The following is a 23,423-nucleotide window of genomic DNA, read 5'->3' as shown; positions in this document are numbered from 1 at the left end:
TCCCTGGTATGCTATCCTGACTTGAGCGTTGGACTATGACTTTGGAGACAAGGATTCGAATCATTGATCTTAATGTGAATGGGTCTTTCAAAAACTCTGATTTTAATGTTTTTATGCTTTGTACTGCTGGTCTGTGACTGTTACAATAAAATTCATTCACTTATCCATGGAAACAACGTGGGTGACCTCGGCCACGTCACAATCTCTCAGCATCAAGTATAAAACAAAGGCAAACCCCCTCTGAAGAAATCTTACTAGGAAAACTACATTATGTGTTCACCTTCGAGTCGTTGTGAATCAAGAATGACACATAACAAAAAGCCTTAGCTATTCCTGGGCAGTATCTGTCTCTTTCCCCATCACTGCTATTCTCTTTCTCTCTGTTGCAGAAGGCACCTATCGGTGAGTTCCTGCATGACTTGGACGGGGACGACTTGGAAGATGACGTCCCCCGCCGTAAGAACAAAGCCAAAAGCAAGGTATGCCTAAGGAATTGATAGTGTTAGATGCCCAAGAGAAGGGCTGCGGAGTTTGCTAGGGCAACCTTTCCTGTTCGTTGATTTATCCGCTACTTCCACAAAGCATACGCAAAGCGGCCCGTAAGAACAGGAACCAGATCGTCAGTACATAGATCAATACAAGCATAATCAGATATAGCATTATAGCCTGCCATAGATGTGGGTGAAACATCAGGAGAGAATGCTTCTGGGACATGGACACATCAACCCAGTGATTCTGGCCATGAAAGCCTTCAACAACACAATAATAATAATAATAATAATAATAATAATAATAATGATATAAAATTATATAATAATAATAATAATAATAATAATAATAATAAACTGCATTATTAACTGTCAACTGCAAAAGACCACCTTACTTGGATCTGAGCACATCATTCGAAAATACATAACACAGTCCTAGATGTTTGGGATTTTGTGATACGAAATCCAGCATATAGATCTCGTTTGACATACTGTGTTTTTGTGTCAGAATAATAATAATAATAATAATAAAAAACAGTCCTAGATAGTTGGGAAGTGTCCGGCATGTAATCCAATACAAAAGGCAGCATGGTGATCTTGTTTGTTGTGTACTAATCTTATTGTGTATCTAATAGTAGTAGTAGTAGTAATAATAATAATGTTACAATCCCAGGTGAAAGCAGAATTGACAAGAAGCGGTCCCAGTGGTGATCGGCACACTGGGTGCAGTGCCTAAAGACCTTGGCCTGCACTTAAAAACTATCGGCACTGACAAAATTACCATCTGTCAGCTGCAGAAGGCCACCCTACTTGGAGCTGCACACATCATTCACTGATACATCACACAGTCCTAGACACTTGGGGAGAGTCCAACGTGTGATCCAATACAAAAGCCAGCATAGCGATCTTGTTTGCAGTGTATTAATCTTGTTATGTTTTGAAATAATAATAATAATAATAATAATAATAATAATAATACAGCACCTAGTCCTAGACACTTGGGAGGGGTCCAACATGTGATCCAATGCAAAAGCCAGCATAGCGATCTTGTTTGATGTGTACTAATATTGTTGTGTTTTGAATGATAATAATAATAATAATAATAATAATAATAATAATAATACAGCACCTAGTCCTAGACACTTGGGAGGGGTCCAACGTGTGATCCAATACAAAAGCCAGCATAGCGATCTTGTTTGCTGTGTACGAATCTTGTTATGTTTCTAATAATAATAATAATAATAATAATAATAATAATAATAATGAATCACCTAGTCCTAGACACTTGGGAAATGTCCGGTGTGTGATCAAATACAAAAGTGAGCATAGCGATCTTGTTTGCAGTGCACTAATCTTGTTGTGTTTTGAATAATAATAATAATAATAATAATAATAATAATAATGAATCACCTAGTCCTAGACACTTGGGAAATGTCCGGCGTGTGATCAAATACAAAAACCAGCATAATGATCTTGTTTGCTGTGTACTAATCTTGTTGTGTTTATAATAATAATAATAATAATAATAATAATAATAATAATATCACCTAGTCCTAGACACTTGGGAAATGTCCGGCGTGTGATCAAATACAAAAGCCAGCATAGCGATCTCATTTGCCGTGTACTAATCTTGTTGTGTTTTGAATAATAATAATAATAATAACAACAACAATAATACAGGGTTAGTCAAAATGCATAGGCCAATAAGCCATTCAATTGAATGGCTTATTGGCCTATGCATTTTGACTAACCCTGTACATCACGTAGTCCTAGACACTTGGGAAATGTCCGACGTGTTATCCAATACAAAAGCCAGCATAGCAATCTTGTTTGCTGTGTACTAATCTTGTTGTGTTTCAAATAATAATAATAATAATAATAATAGTAATAGTAATAATAATAAATCACCTAGTCCTAGACACTTGGGAAATGTCCGGCGTGTGATCAAATAGAATAGCCAGCATAGCGATCTTGTTTTTGTGTATCAAACAACAACAACAACGATATAGACATAATAACCTTAACAGCAAACTAATAATATACAACCATAATTAATCTAGGATACTAAAGTGGTTTTAGTGTTGGATTCAGGCTCCAGAAGGTCAGAGTTTGGTTGTTTTGTTATGAGACTGATGGATGATGGAAAAGGTGGTCCAAAACCGCAAAGATTTTGTGGATCGACGTGGAAGAAGAACGGAAAAGGGTGCAAGGGAGGTGGACAAAGGGACCCCTTCCTTCTCATTGGATTCCCATTAAAAATCATTTCTGCTTCCCTGTCCCACTCCAAGCAGGTGCCGAAGGGGAGGCGACAGAGCCGATGACAGTCAAGCTACAGATGGGCGCCCGGCATAAAGATTATGTAAATGGCCCCGTCTTTGCATATATTTGCGTGCTGCCCCTTTGCCTCTCCGCTCCCCGCCGGAGTGTCTGTGCGTGTGTGCTAAATAGTATTAAAAAAGGCAGAAGCTGGGAAGCAGCTGGCTTGCTTGAATCGTGGAGAGGGGACAAGAAAAGAAAGGGAAGCAAAGAGCCAGGAGGTCATTTCGCATTACGGGAGGGAGGCTTCACATTAACTGCTGTGATTCCACCCCTTGCAATGCTGGCATCGGATCTTGATTAATCTTGTGCGCTAAGCAGGGTCAGCCTTGGTTAGTACTTGGATGGGAGACCATCAATGGATATTATGTGTTAGAGCAGGCATGGGCAAAGTTGGGCCCTCCAGGTGTTTTAGACTCCTATTCCCACAATTCCTAATAGCCTCAGGCCCCTTCTTTTTCCTCCTCAGCCTCTTAAGTTTTGGACTCCAACTCCTACAATTCCTAACAGCCTCAGGCCCCTTCCTTTTCCCACTCAGCCACTTAAGTTTTGGACTCCAAGTCCCACAATCCCTAACAGCCTCAGGACTCTTCCTTTTTCCCCTCAGCCACTTAAGTTTTGGACTCCAAGTCCCACAATCCCTAACAGCCTCAGGACTCTTCCTTTTCCTCCTCAGCCTCTTAAGTTTTGGACTCCAAATCCCACAATCCCTAACAGCCTCAGGCCCCTTTTCTCACTCAGCCACTTGAATTTTGGACTCCAACTCCCACAATTCCTAACAGCCTCAGCCCCTTCTTTTTCTTTCTCAGCCACTTGAGTTTTGGACTCCAACTCCCACCATTCCTAACAGCCTCGGGCCCCTTCCTTTTCACCCTCAGCCACTTGAGTTTTGGACTCCAACTCCCACAATTCCTAACAGCCTCAGGCTTAAGTGGCTGAGGGGGGAAAGGAAAGGGCCTGAGGCTGTTAGGAATGGTGGGAGTTGAAGTCCAAAGCACCTGGAGGGGCCAGCTTTGCCCATGCCTGATATAGATGTACTGTAGGCTCCACCTGGATTTGGAGAGCTGACCTTTTGTGTCAACAAGGGCCTGCTTTGGTTTGAAAGACAGATGCAAAACATTAGCACCACTTGACTCTTGTCTTCCTTGCATTTGCCAACTGGAAAAGGAGGACCTGTCTCTTTATTTGCTCCTATTCTCTCTGGCCTGGCACCGCTGCCCCCTTTTTCCGGTCTCCTTTCCTGCTGCCCCCACGTTGCCTCCCTCCCCACCTTCTGCCCCTAATCCCGGTCCTTGTTGAGTCTGAAAAGCAAAAGCACTCAAAGTAGGTCAAGTCCTTTTTTTTAAGGGTTTGGCACCCGTTCAAATCACTTTCCTTTAATCCACGTGAAAAGCCGAACGCGTTTTTGAGATTTCTGTGTATTTAGGATGGAGTTTATTTTTTGTGTGTGTTTTGTTTGTGAGTTTTAACTGCTCGGCGAGTTTGCAAAACATCTTGCAAAACTGTGCAGAGGCGCTTGGATCTGGCAGGTATTTGGCAACCTGGCTTTTGCAGAGTTTACGTAGTTCAGTCTCAGAATCGCTGATTGATAGGAGAGTAATGTCATGCAGCATAAAGCATAAATAGTGTCTAGATCCAGGGAAATCATGCCACATCTCCTGGAATCACACTGTGTCTAATTCTGACATCACAATTTAAGGGAGATGTTGACAAGCTGGAATGTGTCCAGAGGAGGGTGACTAAAATGATCGGATCTGAAGAACAAGCCCTATGAGGAGCGGCTTGAAGAGCTGAGCATGTTTAGCCCGCAGAAAAGAAGGTTGAAGGGAGACATGATAAAGGCCATGTGTAAACATAGCCATACGGCCTGGAAAACTCACAGCAATCCAGTGATTCCGGCCAAGAAAGCCTTCAATAGCACAATAATAGTAATAATAATAATATAAAATAATCTATGTAAATAAAAATGTAATGTTTGTTTGTGGGATTAGCATAACTCAAAAACCACTGGACGAATTAACACGAAATTTGGACACTATACCCCTAACAGACCAACGAGTGACCATCACTCATAAACCACCACCACCCAAAAAAAAAAAAAAAAACAGTGGAAAGGATTTAAAACCCCCCAAAAAAGCTACATTACGGAAAGCTAAATGACAATACAGAAAAAAGGAAGAGGGAGGGAAGAAAGGAGAGAAAGAGGGAGGGAAAGAAAGAAGGAAAGAGAGAAGGAAAGAAGGAAAGCGGTAGAGAAGGAAGAAAGGAGAGAAAGAGGGAGGAAAAGAAAACAGGAGGGGGGAAGGAAAGAAAGAGGTAGAAAAGGAAGGAAGGAGAGAAGGAAAGAAAAAAAGGAAAAGGAAAGAGGAAGTGAAGGAAGGAGGGGGGAAAGGAGAGAAAGAAGGAGGGAAGGAAAGAAGGTAGAGAAGGAAGAAAGGAGAGAAAGGAGAAGGAAAAGAACGGGGGAAGAAAGGAAAGAGGGAGCCAAGGAATGAGAGAAAGAGGGAGAAAGAGTGAAGGAAGGAAATAAAGAGGTAGAGAAGGAAGAAAGGAGAGAGGGAAAGAAAAAAGGGAAGGAAGGAAAGAGGGAGTGAAGGAAGGAGAGAAAGAGAGAGGGAAAGAAAGAATGAAAGAGAGAAGGAAGCATGGAAGCAAAGAGTGAAAGAAGGAAGGAAAGAGGTAGAGAAAGAGGGAGGAAAAGAAAACAGGAGAGGGGAAGGAAAGAAAGAGGTAGGGAAGGAGAGAAGGAAAGGAAAAGAAGGATAGAGGGAGTGAAGGAAGGAGAGAAAGGAGAGAAAGAAGGAGGGAAGGAAAGAAGGTAGAGAAGGAAGAAAGGAGAGAAAGGAGAAGGAAAAGAATGGGGGAAGAAAGGAAAGAGGGAGCCAAGGAATGAGAAAAAGAGAGAGAAAGAGTGAAGGAAGGAAATAAAGAGGTAGAGAAGGAAGAAAAGAGAGAAGGGAAGAAAAAAGGGAAGGAAGGAAAGAGGGAGTGAAGGAAGGAGAGAAAGAGAGAGGGAAAGAAAGAATGAAAGAGAGAAGGAAGCATGGAAGCAAAGAGCGAAAGAAGGAAGGAAAGAGGTAGAAAAAGAAAGAGGGAGGAAAAGAAAATGGGAGGGGGGAAGAAAAGAAAGAGGTAGGGAGAAGGAAAGGAAAAGAAGGAAAGAGGGAGTGAAGGAAGGAGGGAAAGGAGAGAAAGAGGGAGGGAAAGAAAAGACAGACGGAAGGATGGAAGCAAAAAGTGAAGGAAGGAAAGAGGTAGAAAACTTGCCAAGTTTCCAATAGACCTCACAACCTCTGAGGATGTCTGCCATAGTTGTGGGTGAAACCTCAGGAGAGAATGCTTCTGGAACATGGCCATACAGTCCGGAAAACTCATAGCAACCAGGTGACTCCGGCCATGAAAACCTTCGACAACACAGTAATAATAAGTCCAATTGATTCGTCGGGCCTTCTCTCAATGGGACTAATGATTTGATTGGCCCAAAAGAAACTTTGGTAAACTGCTCCTCACTAAGGGCTTCTTACAGGCTTCTTATTGTTTCTTGGAGACTATAATAATCTCTGTCCATGCTCCACCAAAACATCCATCAATAGTTCCTGGAACAAAAATAGCAGCCGAAAAACCCAATTCTGTGATAGGCGTTAATGAACCTAGCGTTGGGAAAGTGATTTAAAGTACTGTATATACTCGAGTATAAGCCTAGATTTTCAGCCTTCTTTTAGGCTGAACAAGTCCCCCTTGGCTTATATTCGAATCAAGGTAATTTATTATTTTATTCTGTTGTTATTATTATTACTATTATTATTACTTTATTCTAATTATTCTAATTATTATTATTATTATTATTATATTTATTATTATTCTCTATCATTATTATTACATTTCCATTATTTTACTCTATTATTATTATTATTATTATTACTATTATTCTCTATTATTATTACATTATTATAAATATAATAATAAATAAAGTAAAATAATAAATGTACATTTACACTATTTTTCTCTATTATTATTATTATTTCTCTATCATTATTACATTATTATAAATGTAATAATACAGTAATAAATGTAAATATTATTTTACTCTATTTATTATTATTATTACATTTATTATTTTGCTTGTATTATTGTTACATTTATTATTTTATTATTACTGTTATTATTACATTTATTAATTTACTCGCTATATAATTATTGTTACATTTATTATTTTATTTTATTATTGCAGTTATTATTACATTTATTATTTTACTCGATATATAATTATTGTTACATTTATTATTTTATTTTATTATTACTGTTATTATTACATTTCCATTACTTTATTATTATTACATTTATTGTTTTACTCTATAATTACTGTTATTATTACATTTCCATTACTTCTCTCTATTATTTTTATTTTTATTACATTTATTATTTTACTCGATGTATTATTATTTATTTATTATTATTATTATTTATTTTATTATTACTGTTATTATTACATTTATTATTTTACTCAATATATAATTATTGTTACATTTATTAATGTATTTTATTATTACTGTTATTATTACATTTATTATTTTACTCTATTATTACTGTTATTATTACATTCCTGTTACTTCACTCTATTATTTTTATTACATTTATTATTTTACTCGATGTATTATTGTTACATTTATTATTTTATTATTACTGTTATTACATTTATTATTTTACTCGATATATAATTATTGTTACATTTATTGTTTTATTTTATTATTACTGATATTATTACATTTATTAGTTTATTCTATTATTATAAATTTAATAATAGAGTAATATAATAAAGGTAAATATTATTTTACTCTATTTATTATTATTATTATTACATTTATTATTTTATTATTAATGTTATTATTACATTTATTATTTTACTCTATTATTATTACATTTATTATTTTACTCGATATATACTTATTATTACATTTATTATTTTACTCGATATATACTTATTATTACATTTATTATTTTACTCTATTATTACTGTTATTATTACATTTCCATTACTTCACTCTATTATTTTTATTTTTATTACATTTATTCTTTTACTCAATGTATTATTGTTACATTTATTATTTTATTATTACTGTTATTATTACATTTATTATTTTACTCTATTATTATTACATTTATTGTTTTACTCTATAATTACTGTTATTATTACATTTCCGTTACTTTACTCTATTATTTTTATTTTTATTACATTTATTATTTTATTTTATTTTATTATTACTGTTATTATTACATTTATTATTTTACTCTATAATTACTGTTATTATTGCATTTCCGTTACTTCACTCTATTATTTTTATTTTTATTACATTTATTATTTTCCTCTCTTTATTATGATTTGTAGGATTATATAAGAGCATTTACATTAAAGAAGGTTAGAATAATGGTTTAATCAGAGTTGGACAGTCTTATCTTAAATCACAGTTTTATGTCCAAACCCGTAGAGTCCTTCAAAGCCTTTCTCCTTCTTCCTAGGCGTATGGGATCGGAGGGCTGCGGAAGAGGCAGGATGCTGCAATGCTGGAGGACCGAGACAAACCCTATGTTTGTGACAGTGAGTGTGTGTCTTTGGGATCAGTGGGTGTTGGGTGGAAACGCCTTGAGAAGTCTTCAAACCTCCCCACAACCCAGCCTCCTTTGCATCCTTGCTGGTGAATATCCCATGGCTTTTGTCTTCTCTCCAATGAGCTCTGTTGGCTTTAATTACCACTAAAAATGGAATGAACATTCAAACGTATCATGATAAAAACTGGCTTTGCCTAGCATTGGAAAACTGTGACAAAGAGAAGACGGGTTAGATGAGAATCTACTTCAGTTACCATAGCTATGTCCCAATGGATCCTGGGATTTGTAGTTTGCAGCACCAGAGGAAGTCTCCAGCTGAGAACTCTCAACACCGCTCCCTAAACTGCAAATCCCAGGACTCTGTAGGATGAAAGCGGACTCATAGTGCTACAAGGGTTGAATGAAAAGTAATGCCTCCACCTTCGTAACTCCTCAACAGATGGCAATACTGGTATGCGGCAGGTAGTGGCTTGTTCAGTAGACTCTCCTCTACAATTACATTTTGGCAGGAAGCCTTAGCATTGAACTGTTGAGTTGTTAAAGTGCAAAGTATGTGAACCCTGCACAGATGGTCAGTCAATGCGACTCAAGCAATGTGCAGTCATTGAATTCTTGACAGTAGAAGGTGTCACCCCAAAGGAAATTCATCAGAGAATGCAAACTGTTTATGGTGATTGTGTTGATATGAGTACTGTGTGTTGTTGGGAGAGTAAGTTTAAAGATGTTGACATCTGACTTGCATGACAAACAAAGAGTTGGACGTCCTGTGACAGCAACCACTGAGTTTCACAAGCAAAAGGTTGACAGATTGATTCAGAACGATTGTCGTATCACTCAGAAAGAAATTTCAAGTATAATCGGCATTTCACAAGAACGTGTGGGCTACATTATTGCTTTGCTTGGCTATCGGAAGATCTGTGCACAATTGTTTGTGGAAACAGTGTCAACTTCTTCTGTAACGGCTTCAGAAAACTTGTTCATCGTTGGCAGAAATGTATCCAATTGTCTGGGGATTGTTGACTTCTTCCGTGACAGCTTCAGAAAACTTGTTCATCGTTGGCAGAAATGTATCCAATTGTCTGGTGATTATGTGGAAAAGTGAATAGTGGGAGTTAAAGAGCACATTCTAAGGATTATTTCTGTGTTTGATTTATTAAAATATTCCCAGCCAAACCCAAGTAATGAAAGCGGAGGCATTATTTTTCATTCAACCCTCGTATATTTAAGGTGGAATGGTCCCCTGACTTGAACTATATTATTTTGGAGAGGTGTGAATGCTCTGGTTAGCAGACTTCCCTGCTCAGCACCTTCCCCCAGGAGATCATGATTCAGTTCTATAAAGAACTCAACAAAAATGTCAATTCAACTTATTGATGGTGTTCCTTTTCACTGCAGATGAATTAGTGCCATCTATGGTTGGCATCCTGTTTGTGACACTCAGGCTTATTGGGGGAAATGCTTACCATGTTCTGTGTGCCTCCTTCCCTCTGCTTTCAGTCTGCGGGAAGCGCTACAAGAACCGCCCGGGACTGAGCTACCACTACACGCACACACACCTGGCTGAGGAGGAGGGCGAGGAGGGCCCCGAGCGCCACACCTTGCCCTTCCATCGTAAGAACAACCACAAACGTGAGTGCCTCACCCTGCTGTTTTCTACCGAAGGAGGAGTGTCTCCCAACCCTGGCCCTTGGGCAACGCCGGTAGGGTCATCTGTCTCCTTTGACTTTATGGGATTGTTGGGCATCTTCTCTTTGGAAAGCTCAGCCTCACCGGCCTTGATAGTTTTACATGTTCTAATCCTGACCTACCTCACAAGTGCATTGTTGGGTGCAGACCAAATAAGGTACACAAAGCCATTTTGAACAGATAGAATAGGTATGGGCAAACCCAGGCCCAGGGGTCAGATGTGGCCCCTTGGACTCTTTTCTTAGACCCTCCTCTCTCTCACCATCCTATACTTCCTTTTCTCTTTCCTTCCTCCTTAACTCCCTCCCTTCCCTTCGTCTTTCTCCTTTTCATCCTCTTTCCTCCCTCACTCCCTCTTTATCCTTCCTTCCTTCCTTTTGCCTTTCCTTCCTTCTCTCTTCCTTCCTTCCTTCCTTCCTTATTCCTTCTCTTCCTCCCTTTCTCCCTTCTCTTTTCCTTTCCACCCTTTCATTTCCCTTCCTTGCCTTTTGTCTTTCCTTCCCCCTTTCCTCCCTCCTTCCCTCACTCCTTTCTCCTTCCATCCTTCCCTTCCACCCTTTTGTCCTTCCTTCCTTCTCTCTTTCCTCCCTCCTTCCCTCTCTGTTTCCCCTTCCCTTCCCCCTTTTCATCCTCTTTCCTCCCTCATTCCCGCTTTCTCCTTCCTTCCTTCCTTCCTTCCTTCCTTCCTTCCTTCCTTCCTTCCTTTTCTTCCTTCTCTCTTTTCTTTATCCTTCCCTTCCTTCATCCTTCCCTTCATTCCTTCCCTCCTTCCTTCCTTCTCTTCCTCCCTTTCTTTCTTCCTTCTCTTTTCCCTTCCACCCCTTAATCCCCACTTCCTTCCCTTTTGTCTTTCCTTCCCTCTTTCCTCCCTCCTTCTCTCACTCCTTCTTTTTCCTTTCATCCTTCCCTTCCACCCTTTTGTCCTTCCTTCCTTCTCCCTTTCCTCCCTCCTTCCCTCTCTGTCTTTCTCCTTCCCTCCCCCCTTTTCATTCCATTCCTCCCACACTCCCTTTCTCCTTCCTTCCTTTCTTTCCTTCCTTCCTTCCTTCCTTCTTTCCTTCCTTCCTTCCTTTTGCCTTTCCTTCCTTCTCTCTTTCCTTTATTCTTCCCTTCCTTCATCCTTTCCTTCCTTCCTTCCTTCCTTCCTTCCTTCCTTTCCTCCTTCCTTACTTCCTTCCTTCGTTCCCTCCCTCCTTCCTTCCTGCTCTTTTCCCTTCCACCCTTTCATCCCTTTCCTTTTGTGTTTTCTTCCCTCTTTCCTCCCTCCTTCCCTCACCCCTTTCTCCTTCCATCCTTTCCTTCCACCCTTTCATCCTTCCTTCCTTTCCTCTTTCCTCCCTCCTTCCCTCTCTTTCTCCTTCCTTCCTTCCTTCCTTCCTTCCCCTTTGTCTTTCCTCCTGATGTAAAAGCACAGTCTACATGCCAGGAATAGCAACAGTGAGAGCCGTAGGACCCATCACTCAGCATTGGAAGCCTTCATTTGCCCCTCAAAAGTTTGAATTTCAGTAAATGGCGCAATTCCGGATAAGGGTGCAAAAACTATCTCCTTCTCCAAATGCAGTAGAGATTGGAAACCCTTACTGGTATATCCAAGAGTGAGCAATCCGGTCTGATTTGGTAGAAAGCAGCCTCCAATATCCTTCCCCAAATAGGTCAAGCCTTAAAAAAAAACCCCATTTCCTCCATGTCTTCAGTTTGGGCTACTTTTCCTTTCCTTTCCTGTCTTCTTTTTTTGCCTTTCAGCTGCATTCTAATTTGCAACCACCCGGCTTCTCGCTCTTTCTCTCTCTCTCTGCAAGGCTATTGCATTTCAAAAGTTGGCATGCGTGGAACATGAATCAACCTCTGAAAAATAATATTTTAATAATACAGCGGATGTGTGTGTGTGCGTGTGCCTGATTCCCTCCTCTTCCTCATCCCATTATCTCCTGCTTCCCCGCTCCTCGTTGCCGAGTGAGGGTCTCCACTTTTAATATCCCCCCCCCACCAACCCAGCCGCTGCGCTCTTGCTGATGAGGATGGTTGCCCCAGCAACGTTGGTGGGTGAAGTTGGCAGGTATAATATTTCCTGCTCTGATTTATCCTTTCAATTAAATGGGACCCCCGAGGAGTCCTGGCGGCGGGGCGGCGGAAGCAAGCCGAAAGCTGGAGAGGGTTAAGCCGGTCCTTCCTTCTCCCCGCCAGATCTTTGGAGGTTGCAAAGAAGGAGCCCGGGGGAGTTGAAAGCGCACCTCTACCGCCTTTTCTTCCTTACCTGTCAAGATTCAAGATTCAGGCATTTGATTCAGATACCGAGGAAGTCAGGATTGTGCATCCACCCAGGTGGGCCTTCAAGTTGGCCCTTGACCTATGCCGATGTCTTGAATTTATAGGGTTTTCCTAGGCAAGAAGACCTCAGAGACGGTTTTGCTAGTCCCTCTGCAACATATCCTATGGCACCTAGCATTCATGGCAGTCTCCCATTCTAGTACTAGCCAGGATTAACCCTATATACCGTATATACTCGAGTATAAGCTGGGTTTTCAGCCCTTTTTTAGGTTGAAAAAGCCCCCCTTGGCTTATACTCGAGTCAAAGTTATTTATTATTTTACTCTGTTATTATTATTATTGACACAAAAGCACAGTATGTCACAGCAAACGAGATCTGTATGCTGGATTTCGTATCACAAAATCACAAGTCGAACACTTCCCAAGCGTCTAGGACTGTGTGATGTATTCTGTTGTTAGTAGTAGTAGTAGTAGTAGTAGTAGTTTCTGGTCCTAGATCCCTTTCAACCCCTTTCCATATTGGAGACAATTTATTTGCTTCATTTCAGAGGTGATTTTGCCAGTTCCTTCCCCTGAAATATAGCATTTGGTATTCCTCGTTGGTCTACCATTCAAGTAATGCTCAGGGCTGATCTCCCTTAATGTCAGAGGTGGGTTTTGATCATTCTTTGGTGCCTCCCTGAGATGTGCTGTCGGTTGCATTTGTCCCATATGCCCATATGAAAATGTGCTTATATATCCTTCCAATAATAATAGAGTAAAATAATAAATGTAATAATAATAATAATAATAATAATAATAAGTAATAGTAGTAGTAGAAGAGGAACAACAACAACAAGCCATTAGAACAAATGCCATCAAAGCCAGAAAAGTCAACGACAGATCCCAAGTGTAGACTCTGCAAGGAAGCAGATGAAACAATAGATCACATCCTCAACTGCTGCAAGAAGATCACACAGACAGACTACAAGCAGAGGCACAACACTGTTGCTCAGATGACTCATTGGAACTTGTGCCACAAATACCATCTTCCTGTGACAAGGAACTGGTGGGATCACAAGCTGGAAAAAGTTACAGAAAATGAGCACGTCAAGCTACTCTGGGACTTCCGAATTTAGACAGAGTTTTGGAGCACAAGACTCCTGACATCATGATCTTGGGGGGAAAACAAGTATGGATCATCAATGTTGCAATCCCAGGCGACAACAGGATTGACAAGAAGCAACTGGAAAAGCTGACACAATACAAGGATTTCAAGATTGAACTGCAAAGACTCTGGCACAAGCCAGTCAAGGTGGTCCCAGTGGTGATCGGCACACTGGGTGCAGTGCCTAAAGACCTTGGCCTGCACTTAAACACAATCATGACCTTGGGGGAAAAACAAGTATGGATCATCAATATTGCATTCCCAGGTGACAACAGGATTGACAAGAAGCAACTGGAAAAGCTGACACAATACAAGAATTTCAAGAATGAACTGCAAAGACTCTGGCACAAGCCAGGGAAGGAGGTCCCAAGTGGTGATCGGCATACTGGGTGCAATGCCTAAAGACCTTGGCCTGCACTTAAACACAATCATGATATTGGGGGAAAAACAAGTATGGATCATCAATGTTGCAATCCCAGGTGACAACAGGATTGACAAGAAGCAACTGGAAAAGCTGACACAATACAAGGATTTCAAGAATGAACTGCAAAGACTCTGGCACAAGCCAGGGAAGGAGGTCCCAAGTGGTGATCGGCACACTGGGTGCAATGCCTAAAGACCTTGGCCTGCACTTAAACATAATCGGCGCTGACAAAATTACCATCTGTCAGCTGCAAAAGACCACCCTACTCAGATCTGAACTCATTATTCGCCAATACATCACATCGTTCTAGACACTTGGGAGTGTCCAACGTGTGATTCAATACAACAACCAGCATAGCGGTCTTGTTTACTGTGTCCTAATCTGGTTGTGATAATAATAATAATAATAATAATAATAATAATAATAATAATAATAATAATATCACACAGTCCTAGACGCTTGTGATTTTGTGATACAAAATCCATCATATAGATCTTGTTTGCTGTGACATACTGTGTTTTTGTGTCAGTAAAATAATAGAGACATTTGTATGAATTGTATGAAGTGTATTTTAATGTATTTTATATTGATGACCTATAATGTTTTTCTTATTGTATTGAATTTTATGTTGTTAGCCGGCCTGATTCCCTCCCCGGAGGTGAGAAGACCGGGGTATAAAAACTCTAAATAATAAATAAATAAATAGAGTAAAATAATGGAAATGTAATAATAACAGTAATAATATAGTAAAATAATAAATGTGATATGGGACAAATTTGACCGACAGCACCAAGAAATAGGGAAAACCCACCTCTGTAGGTGCACACAGGTCATCTATGCATCTTTGTGCACCTTGTGTGCATACCTGTCCAGCTGAGCCATCTCTCTTTGGGTAGAAATGAGGTATGGGGTTGTGGCATGAATTTTTTGTGCATGTATGTTTGTGATACTGAGTCTTAGGAAGGGAGCCTCATTGTCCACTTGGACACCTGTGTTGTGTAGAGCTGCTATAGGTATTTGCAACTATACTCTTCCATATTGGATTGTGTTCTGTCTGTGGTTGCGCATTGCTGGGAGAGGGGAAGAGCGCCTGTGCATGTTGGAGGGAAGACAAATGGATGGCGAACCCCCCATTTCTCATTTTTGGAGGGGAGTTGAGGAAGATGCCCATGAGGCCAAGCTAGGAAGAATGCAAGGATCTCAATCAGGGTGTGGTTGGGTCATGTCTAGCTGGGATTATCCTGCCCTACAACATCACAATGGGGGGAAAGAAAGAGGGAAGGGAAGAGTCTTCCGTCTCCACCCCTCCTCCCCAACCAACGCATCCCCATCCCTTTTCCTCGTCGGGTTACCATGGAGACCAGCGCATGCTGATGTAGTAGAATCTGCACAAAGGAGCAAGATGCAAGGAGGGGCTCTGGAGAGAACCCACTCCCCGGAGAAAGGGGGCAGGGCTCCTGGGATCCCCTTGGATGGATCCGGCCTGATGGATGGGCCGTGGCCATTTGCTGACCCAGAGATGCTGCTTCGTCCGTGCTTCCAGCTCTCTTGCTTTTTGGCACAGATGACCTCCTTTCCTTGAATCCTACCCGCAACCTGAGCAAGAATGCTGCCCATTTTGTGTCAAGATGCCTCGCCTCTCGCACACATGCCCTACATAATGGTGGCATGCGATAACCACCTCTGTGCTTTGCATTCCCTCACCGCAAAGCCTCGCATTCCCTTGCTAAGCAGCTTTTACTTTATGCCCTTTTTCTTTGCTTGTTTATCTGTTTATTCAGAAATGCAGAGAGATTGATAACCCCCAATCCCATTTTTTTTGCAATAGGAGAACGTGACTTGCTTCCCAAGAGTCTAGACCAATGTTTCTCAACCTTGGTGTTGGGACCTGGGGGGGGGGGGGGAGGTCACAAGGGGGTGTCAGAGGGGTCGCCAAAAACTACCAGAAAACATACACTGTTCCATGTATTGTCGAAGGATTTCATAGCCGGAATCACTGGATTGTTGTAGGTTTTTTCGGGCTGTGTGGCCATGTTCTAGAGCAGTGTTTCTCAACCTGGGGGTCGGGACCCCTAAGGGGTCGTGAGGGGGTGTCAAAGGGGTCACCAAAGACCATCAGAAAACATACTATTTTCTGTTGGTCATTGGCATTCTGTGTGGGAAGTCTGACCCAATCCTATTGTTGGTCGAGTACAGAATGCTCTTTGATTGTAGGTGAACTGTAAATCCCAACAACTACAACTCCCAAATGTCAAGGTCTATTTCCCCAGACTCCACCGGTATTCACATTTGGGTATATTGAGTATTCGTGCCAAGTTTGGTCCAGATACATCATTGCATGAATCCACAGCTCCTCTGGATGTGGGTGAACTACAACTCCCAAACTCAAGGTCAATGCCCACGAAACCCTTCCACTGTTTTCTGTTGGTTCTGGGAGTTCTGTGTGCCAAGTTCGGTTTACATCCATCGCTGGTGGAGTTCAGAATGCTCTTTGATTATAGGTGAACTATAAATCGCAGCAACTACAACTCCCAAATTACAAAATCAGTCCTCCCCCTAACCTCTCTAGCATTCACATTTGGGCATATTGGGTATTTGTGCTCAATTTAATCCAGTTAATGAAAATCCATCCTGCATATCGGATATTTACATTATGATTTATGACAGTAGTAAAATGACAAGTATCAAGTATCAACGAAAACGATATTATGGTTGGGGGTCACCACAGCATAAGGAACTGCATTAAGGGGTCACAGCATTAGCAAGGTTGAGAAACACTGTTCTAGAGGCATTCTCTCCTGACGTTTCGCCTGCATCTAGGCAAGCATTCTCTGAGGTTGCTTGCCATAGATGCAGGCGAAACGTCAGGAGAGAATGCCTCTAGAACATGGCCACATTGACTGAAAAATCCCACAACAACCCATACAATGTTCGCTCACTTATTGCTGGGATTACCTTCCAGAACCTTCCGCAATAAGTAAAAAACCGCGATGTAGAGATGCTATATTTATTTTAATATTTATATATTATTTTACTAGTTATACACTATTTTAAGTCTTTATAAACTTAAAATAAATGAAAGGAAAGGAAGGAAAGGCCCTTCAAGGCTGGAGGGAGGACTGAGGAGGGAAAGTGCCTTGGAGAGCGGCAGCGGAAAAACCCCACAAAACAGCGAAAATACTACAATATATATTTTACATTAATATTTTTTTAAAATCGCGAAATAGCGAGTCTGCTAAAAGCAAACGGCAAAGTAGCGAGGGAACACTGTATATTTCTGATGGTCTTAGAAACCCCTTTGGCAGAGAAGGCTGAAGATCTCTCCACCTGTCCTTGACTTCTTTTTTGGAAACAGATACAAATCCTCCAACCGAAAGCCCTCCTCCACTGTTTAGCCGGCCTCTCCGCCAATGGGGAGAGCTGTTTCTGAGACTCAAAGTGGGGAGGGAAGAGCAGGTGTGCTTGGCACATGGCAGTGTAGTGCGCATGCCTAAGTGAGGAAGAGCGTGCAATGCTGGAGGGAGGGAAGTTTGGCCCAATTCTATTGTTGGTGGGGTTCGGAATGCTTTTGATTGTAGGTGAACTATAAATCCCAGCAACTACAACTCCCAAATGTCAAGGTATATTTTCCCCAAACTTCACCAGTGTTCACATTTGGGCACATTGAGTATTCATGCCAACTTTGGTCCCTTAAGGCCACCCTGAGTCCCCTTTCGGGGGGAGAAGGGTGGGGTACAAATATAGGAAGTAAGTAAGTAAGTAAATAAATAAATAAATAAATAGTTTGAGTCCACAGAGCACACTGGATGTAGGTGAAGTACAACCCCAAAACTCAAGGTCAATGCCCACCAAATATTTCCAGTATTTTGTGTTGGTCATGGGAGTTCTGTGTGACAAGTTTAATTCCATCGTTGGTGGAGTTCAGAATGCTCTTTGACTGTAGGTGTACTATAAATCCCAGAAACCACAACTCCCAAATGTCAAGGTCTATTTTCCCCAAACTCTACCAGTATTCACATTTGGGCTTACTGAGTATTCTTGCCAAGTTTGGTCCAGATCTGTCATTGTTTGAGTCCACAAAGCTCTCTGGATGTAGGTGAACTACAACTTCAAAACTCAAGGTCAATACCCACCAAACCCTTCCAGTATTTTCTGTTGGTCATGGGAGTTTTGTGTCGAGTTTGGTTCAATTCCGTTGTTGGTGGAGTTCTGAATGCTCTTTGATTGTAAGTGAACGATAAATCCACTTTCCAAATGACCAAATCAATCTCCCGCAAACCCACCAGTACTCAAATTGGGTGTATTGGGTATTTGTGTCAAATTCGGTCCAGTGAATACATTCTGCGTATCAGATATTTACATGACGATTTATAACAGTAGCAAAATTACAATTATGAAGTAGCAACGAAAATCATGTTATGGTTGGGGGTCACCACAACATGAGGAACTGTATTAAGGGGTCACGGCATGAGGAAGGTTGAGAACCACTGCCCTAGACGTCTTCCATTCCCTCCCCATCCGCCGTGCTTATTTCCATTATTTTTCTTTTTTTGCATTTCTGGCTTTCTCCAGAGTTTTACAAAGCGCTGAACTGGGTCCCTGAGAACCAGCGCAGGCACACAGGTAAATCCCAGGGCAGCTCTATGAGGCACGAGGTGCAGAAAAAGGGGTCCAAGGCAGGATTGCTCAGGGCCTTTTTTCTCTGGAAGAATGGAGAGAAAGGGCTGTCCGGTTCGATTCTATCCCATGCCACCATTTTCTTGCTTTGGTGCCTTCTCTTTCCCATTCCTATAAAGCAGCGTTTCTCAACCTGGGGGGCCGGTATCCCTGTGGGGGTCATGAGGGAGTTTCAGGGGGGTTGCCAAAGACCATCAGAAAACATACATTTCTGATGGTCTTCAGAACTCCTTTGGTAGAGAAGTTTGAAGATCTCTCTGCCTGTCCTTCTCTTCCTTTTTGGAAACAGATGGTGAATCCTCCCACCAAAAGCCCTCCTTTACTACGATTGGCTGTTTCTGAGACTCTATGCAGGGAGGGGAGAGCAGGCATGCTCAGCGCATGGCAGCGTGGTGCACATGTACTGGACGAGGGAGAGCATGTGAGGCTGGAGGGAGGCTGGCACCATCGAGTCCCTTCAAGGCATGGGGGTTCTGTGCTTGGCCCAATTCTATCATTGGTAGGGTTGAAGGGCGTCTTGATTGTAGGTGAACTATAAATCCCAGCAACCACAACTCCCAAATGTCAAGGTCTATTTTCCCCAAACCACACATTTGGGTATATTGAGTATTCGTGCCAAGTTTGGTCCAGATCTATCATCGTTTGAGTCCACAGCGCTCTAACTGGATGTAAGCGAACTACAACTCCAAAATTCAAGGGCAATGCCCACCAAACCCTTCCAGTATTTTCTGTTGGCCATGGGAGACCTGTGTGCCAAGTTTATTTTATTTATTATTATTTTATTTATGACATTTATATGCCACCCTTCTCGCCCTGAAGGGGACTCAGAACGGCTTACAAGTAAAAAGTAAATACAATGTATTATATTATTATCATAGCACAATATTAATATTATATATTACATTGCACTATAATATCATATTGTAATATTATTAGTAATATTACATTTAGTATAAAATATATAATTAGTAGTAGTATATTGTATTACATTATAATATTATCAATATTATATGTATATACAATATATATACAATATATTGGTTCTATTCCATCATTGGTGGAGTTCAGAATACTCTTTGATTGTAGGTGAACTATAAATTCCAGCAACTACAACTCCCCAATGACAAAACGACCCCCCCGCCCACAATCCCACCAGTATTCAAATTTGGGCATTTGTGCCAAATTTGGTCCAGTGAATGAAAATACATCCTGCATATCTGATATTTACATTACGATTCCTAACAGTAGCAAAATTACATGAAGTAGCAACAAAATAATGTTATGGTTGGGGGGTCACCACAACATGAGGAACTGTATTGAGGGGTTGCGGCATTAGAAAGGTTGAGAAACACTGCTATGAAGGACTTCTCCAGAGTTGTTAGTGCGGATAGAGAGGAAGATGTCCCGGCGTTTTTTCCTTAGCGAGGTCTCTGTATCCAAACAAACTCTTCCACTTTTCGTGCCCTGAAAGGCTCAATCCTCTGACCAAAGCTTTGCCGACAAAGCCACCGTGTTGCATGATTTGTGTGATCCTGATTTCGAGGGATTTGAAGTGACAGAAGGACAAGGAATGGAAAGAGGGGAGGAAGAAGGTGGAGGCCTTTGAGACCACTTTCTTCCTGACCTTAAGAGCTATCAACACACCAGGGTGTTTGAATGTCATGCATGTGTACATAGGGTGTGCAGAGTGTTATAGCCGCATGGACATGAGGCAGGATAAGATGCCAAGATATAGTGGATATAGTTTGTGTGTTCCCTTATGGCAGCATTTCTCAACCTTGGGGTCTGGACCCCTGGGAGGGTCACAAGGGTGGGTGTCAGAGGGGTCACCAAAGACCATCAGAAAATGCAGTATTTCTGTTAGTCATGGGAGTTCTGTGTGGGAAGTTTGGCCCAAATCTATCATTAGTGCGGTTCAGAATGCTCTTTGATTGTAGGTGAACTATAAATCCCAGCAACTACAACTCCCAAATGTCAAGGTCTGTTTTCCCCCAACTAGTGTTCACATTTGGCCATATTGAGTATTTGTGCCAAGTTTGGTCCAGATCTATCATTGTGCTCTCTGGATGTAGGTGAACTGCAACTCCAAAACTCAAGGTCAATGCCCACCAAACCCTTCCAGTATTTTCTCTTGGTCATGGGAGTTCTGTGTGACAAGTTTGGTTCAGTCCCATTGTTGCTGGAGTTCACAATGCTCTTTGATTGTAGGCGTACTATAAATCCCAGCAACTACAACTCCCAAATGACAAAATTAATCCCAACCTCACCAGCATTCAAATTTGGGCGTATCGGTTATTTGTGCCAAATTTGGTCTAGTGAATGAAATACATCCTGCATACCCAATATTTACATTATGATTTAGTAGCAAAATTACAGTTGTGAAGTAGCAACGAAAATAATGTGATGATTGGGGGTCACCACAACATGAGGAACTGTATTAAGGGGTCGCGGCATTAGGAAGGTTGAGAACCACTGCCTTATGGGGAAGTCCTGCCCTGGCACACGCCAGCTGCGATGAACCTTTGCATGTTGCCAAGACAAGAGCAAAATGGAAAATTTGTGAAACTGTACTGGGTGAATGTGTGGGTTGGTGGAAGGAGGTTGGGGCTGGGATTCCTCCCACTGCATAGGAAGTTGGAGGTGTTTGTGGGGTGCACAGAATGTCTCTGTGTCCCCACCCTTGATTTTGGCCTCTCCTTGCTGTTTTGCAGCTAAGAAAGCTCCGGACGGCACAGTCATACCAAACGGTTATTGTGATTTCTGTCTAGGCGGCTCCAAGAAGACCGGCTGCCCCGAAGATCTCATTTCCTGCGCAGACTGCGGCCGTTCAGGTGAGACTCTGTGAGCAAAACAATGCTGGGTTTTTCCCACATAGGAAGTTGGGCAACTATTGACCCATGTGGCCAAACCCTGGCGGCCATTCAACATCCTCACAGTGTGGCTTAAGCATCTGTATTCAGGGAGGCTCTGCACCAGTTGCGTAGAGTAGTCACTTGGTGCCACACATATCATTGATTGGCTCCTGTTGTGCCCTGTACAAGAGCAAGATGCAATATGCTACCACAATGCATAATGCGCAGCTGGGGTGTGAAACCGCAATGCACAATATTGCTGAATGCGCAACTTTGCCGTCAGCAGAATATCTCTGTCCTGCTATTGGAAATAATTTATCCCACAATCATATGCATACGAAACTAGCAGGGTGCAATTGACCATCAGTACTGACTTGCAGGGGCTCTCCGGGGATTCAGATGGGAGGATTGTGAATTTGTTGGGATTTTACACATATAATCCTTGCACTGTGTGTGATGCACTGTGGCCTCTCTTGACTCAAGTGCAGAGAACAGCATAATTGATAGGTTCTTGTGGGTTTTTTCGGGCTATAGGGCCATGTTCTAGAGGCATTTCTCCTGACGTTTTGCCTGCATCTATGGCAAGCATCCTCATCCTGCATCTATGGCAAGCATCCTCACCTCACTACCTCTGAGGATGCTTGTCATAGATGCAGGCGAAACGTCAGGAGAAATGCCTCTAGAACATGGCGCTATAGCCCGAAAAAACCCACAGGAACCTAGTGATTCCAGCCATGAAAGCCTTTGACACTAGCATAATTGATATTTCAGTCTATCGGTTTTTGTTATGCAACTCTATACTGAATTGGGGAATAACAGACAAGAAACAATTAGGGCTAGCTAATCACCTCCCAACAAAGGATCTCCCAGGCAGTAAGAAGCCAGACCTTGAATCTGCAAGGCCATTTATCTGGCTCTCAGTATTTAAAAAACTCTAAAATCAGGACAGTAAATAAAGAGGAACACTAAAAAAACAACAACAGGGGAATTTCAGACAGGAAACAATCAGGGCCAGCAAACACCTCCCAACAAAGTACCTCCCCCGGACAAGAAGCAGCCAGGCTTTGAAGCTGCAAGGCCATTAAATGCTAACCGAATTGGCCAATTGCAACATTAACACTTGTCGCAAACAAGATATTTTCCTGCTTCTTGGCCGGGGGTTGGATTGGATGGCCCACACGGTCTCTTCCAATTCTATGATTCTATGATTACGTAATTAAAGTAAGAACCATAATTCAACTAGCTGTGATTCTCAAACTCTAGGGATTTTGGACTTCACATCCCACAAACCACAGCTGCCTTGGACAATGGTTAAGCTCCCTTGTTCTGGGAGCTGTAGTCCAAAATACCCGGAAGATCAGGGTATGGGAAACATTGGGCTCAACAATTGAAAGAAGCAGGCACTATGTTTCTGCATTCAAGAGAGTTGCTGACTTCCTGACATGAAACAATCAGGGCTAGCTAACACTTCCCAAAAAAGGATCCCACCAGGCAGGGAGCAGCCAGGCTTTGAAACTGCAAGACCATTCAGTGCTAATCAAGGTGGCGAATTGCAACATTCGCACTTGTCTCAGACAGACAAGAGTTATTTCTCCCACCCTGAACATTATTCTACACATATAAAAACCCAACTTTCCTAGTTTCCAACAGACCTCACAACCTCTGAGGATGCCTGTCATAGATGTGGGCAAAACGTCAGGAGAAAATGCTTCTGAAGCATTGCCATACAGCCCAGAAAACTCACAGCAACCCAGTGTATTGTCGAAGACCATGAAAGCCTCCGACAATATATTATTGAAGGCTTTCATGGCTGGAATCACTGGGTTGTTGTAGGTGCCTCACCTGCCTGATAAATCCAAAATTGTGCCCTCACAACCTGTGAGGATGCCTGCCATAGATGCAGGCGAAACATCAGGAGAGAATGCTTCTAGAACATGACCATACAGCTCTGGAAAACT

General features: G+C 41.7%; 1 protein-coding gene across 4 annotated transcripts in view; it reads left to right on the top strand.

Moving 5' to 3' along the window:
* The window catches only part of LOC132780120 (zinc finger protein neuro-d4), a 48,893-nt gene that overhangs the window by 18,872 nt on the left and 6,598 nt on the right, over window positions 1-23,423 (top strand). For 2 of the 4 annotated variants that reach the window (XM_067460871.1, XM_067460868.1), the window contains exons 5-9: window positions 390-479; window positions 8,322-8,400; window positions 9,909-10,040; window positions 18,509-18,559; window positions 21,325-21,444. In XM_067460871.1, the coding sequence (XP_067316972.1) occupies window positions 390-479; window positions 8,322-8,400; window positions 9,909-10,040; window positions 18,509-18,559; window positions 21,325-21,444 (472 nt within the window). The remainder of the gene's footprint in view (window positions 1-389; window positions 480-8,321; window positions 8,401-9,908; window positions 10,041-18,508; window positions 18,560-21,324; window positions 21,445-23,423) is intronic. The other 2 variants (XM_067460870.1, XM_067460869.1) reach the window with 2 other exon arrangements.

This window comes from Anolis sagrei, chromosome X, assembly GCF_037176765.1.
Source record: "Anolis sagrei isolate rAnoSag1 chromosome X, rAnoSag1.mat, whole genome shotgun sequence".
NCBI lineage: Eukaryota > Metazoa > Chordata > Lepidosauria > Squamata > Dactyloidae > Anolis > Anolis sagrei.
Note: the sequence above shows the minus strand (reverse complement) of the source record. Positions and strands in the feature narration are given on the sequence as shown.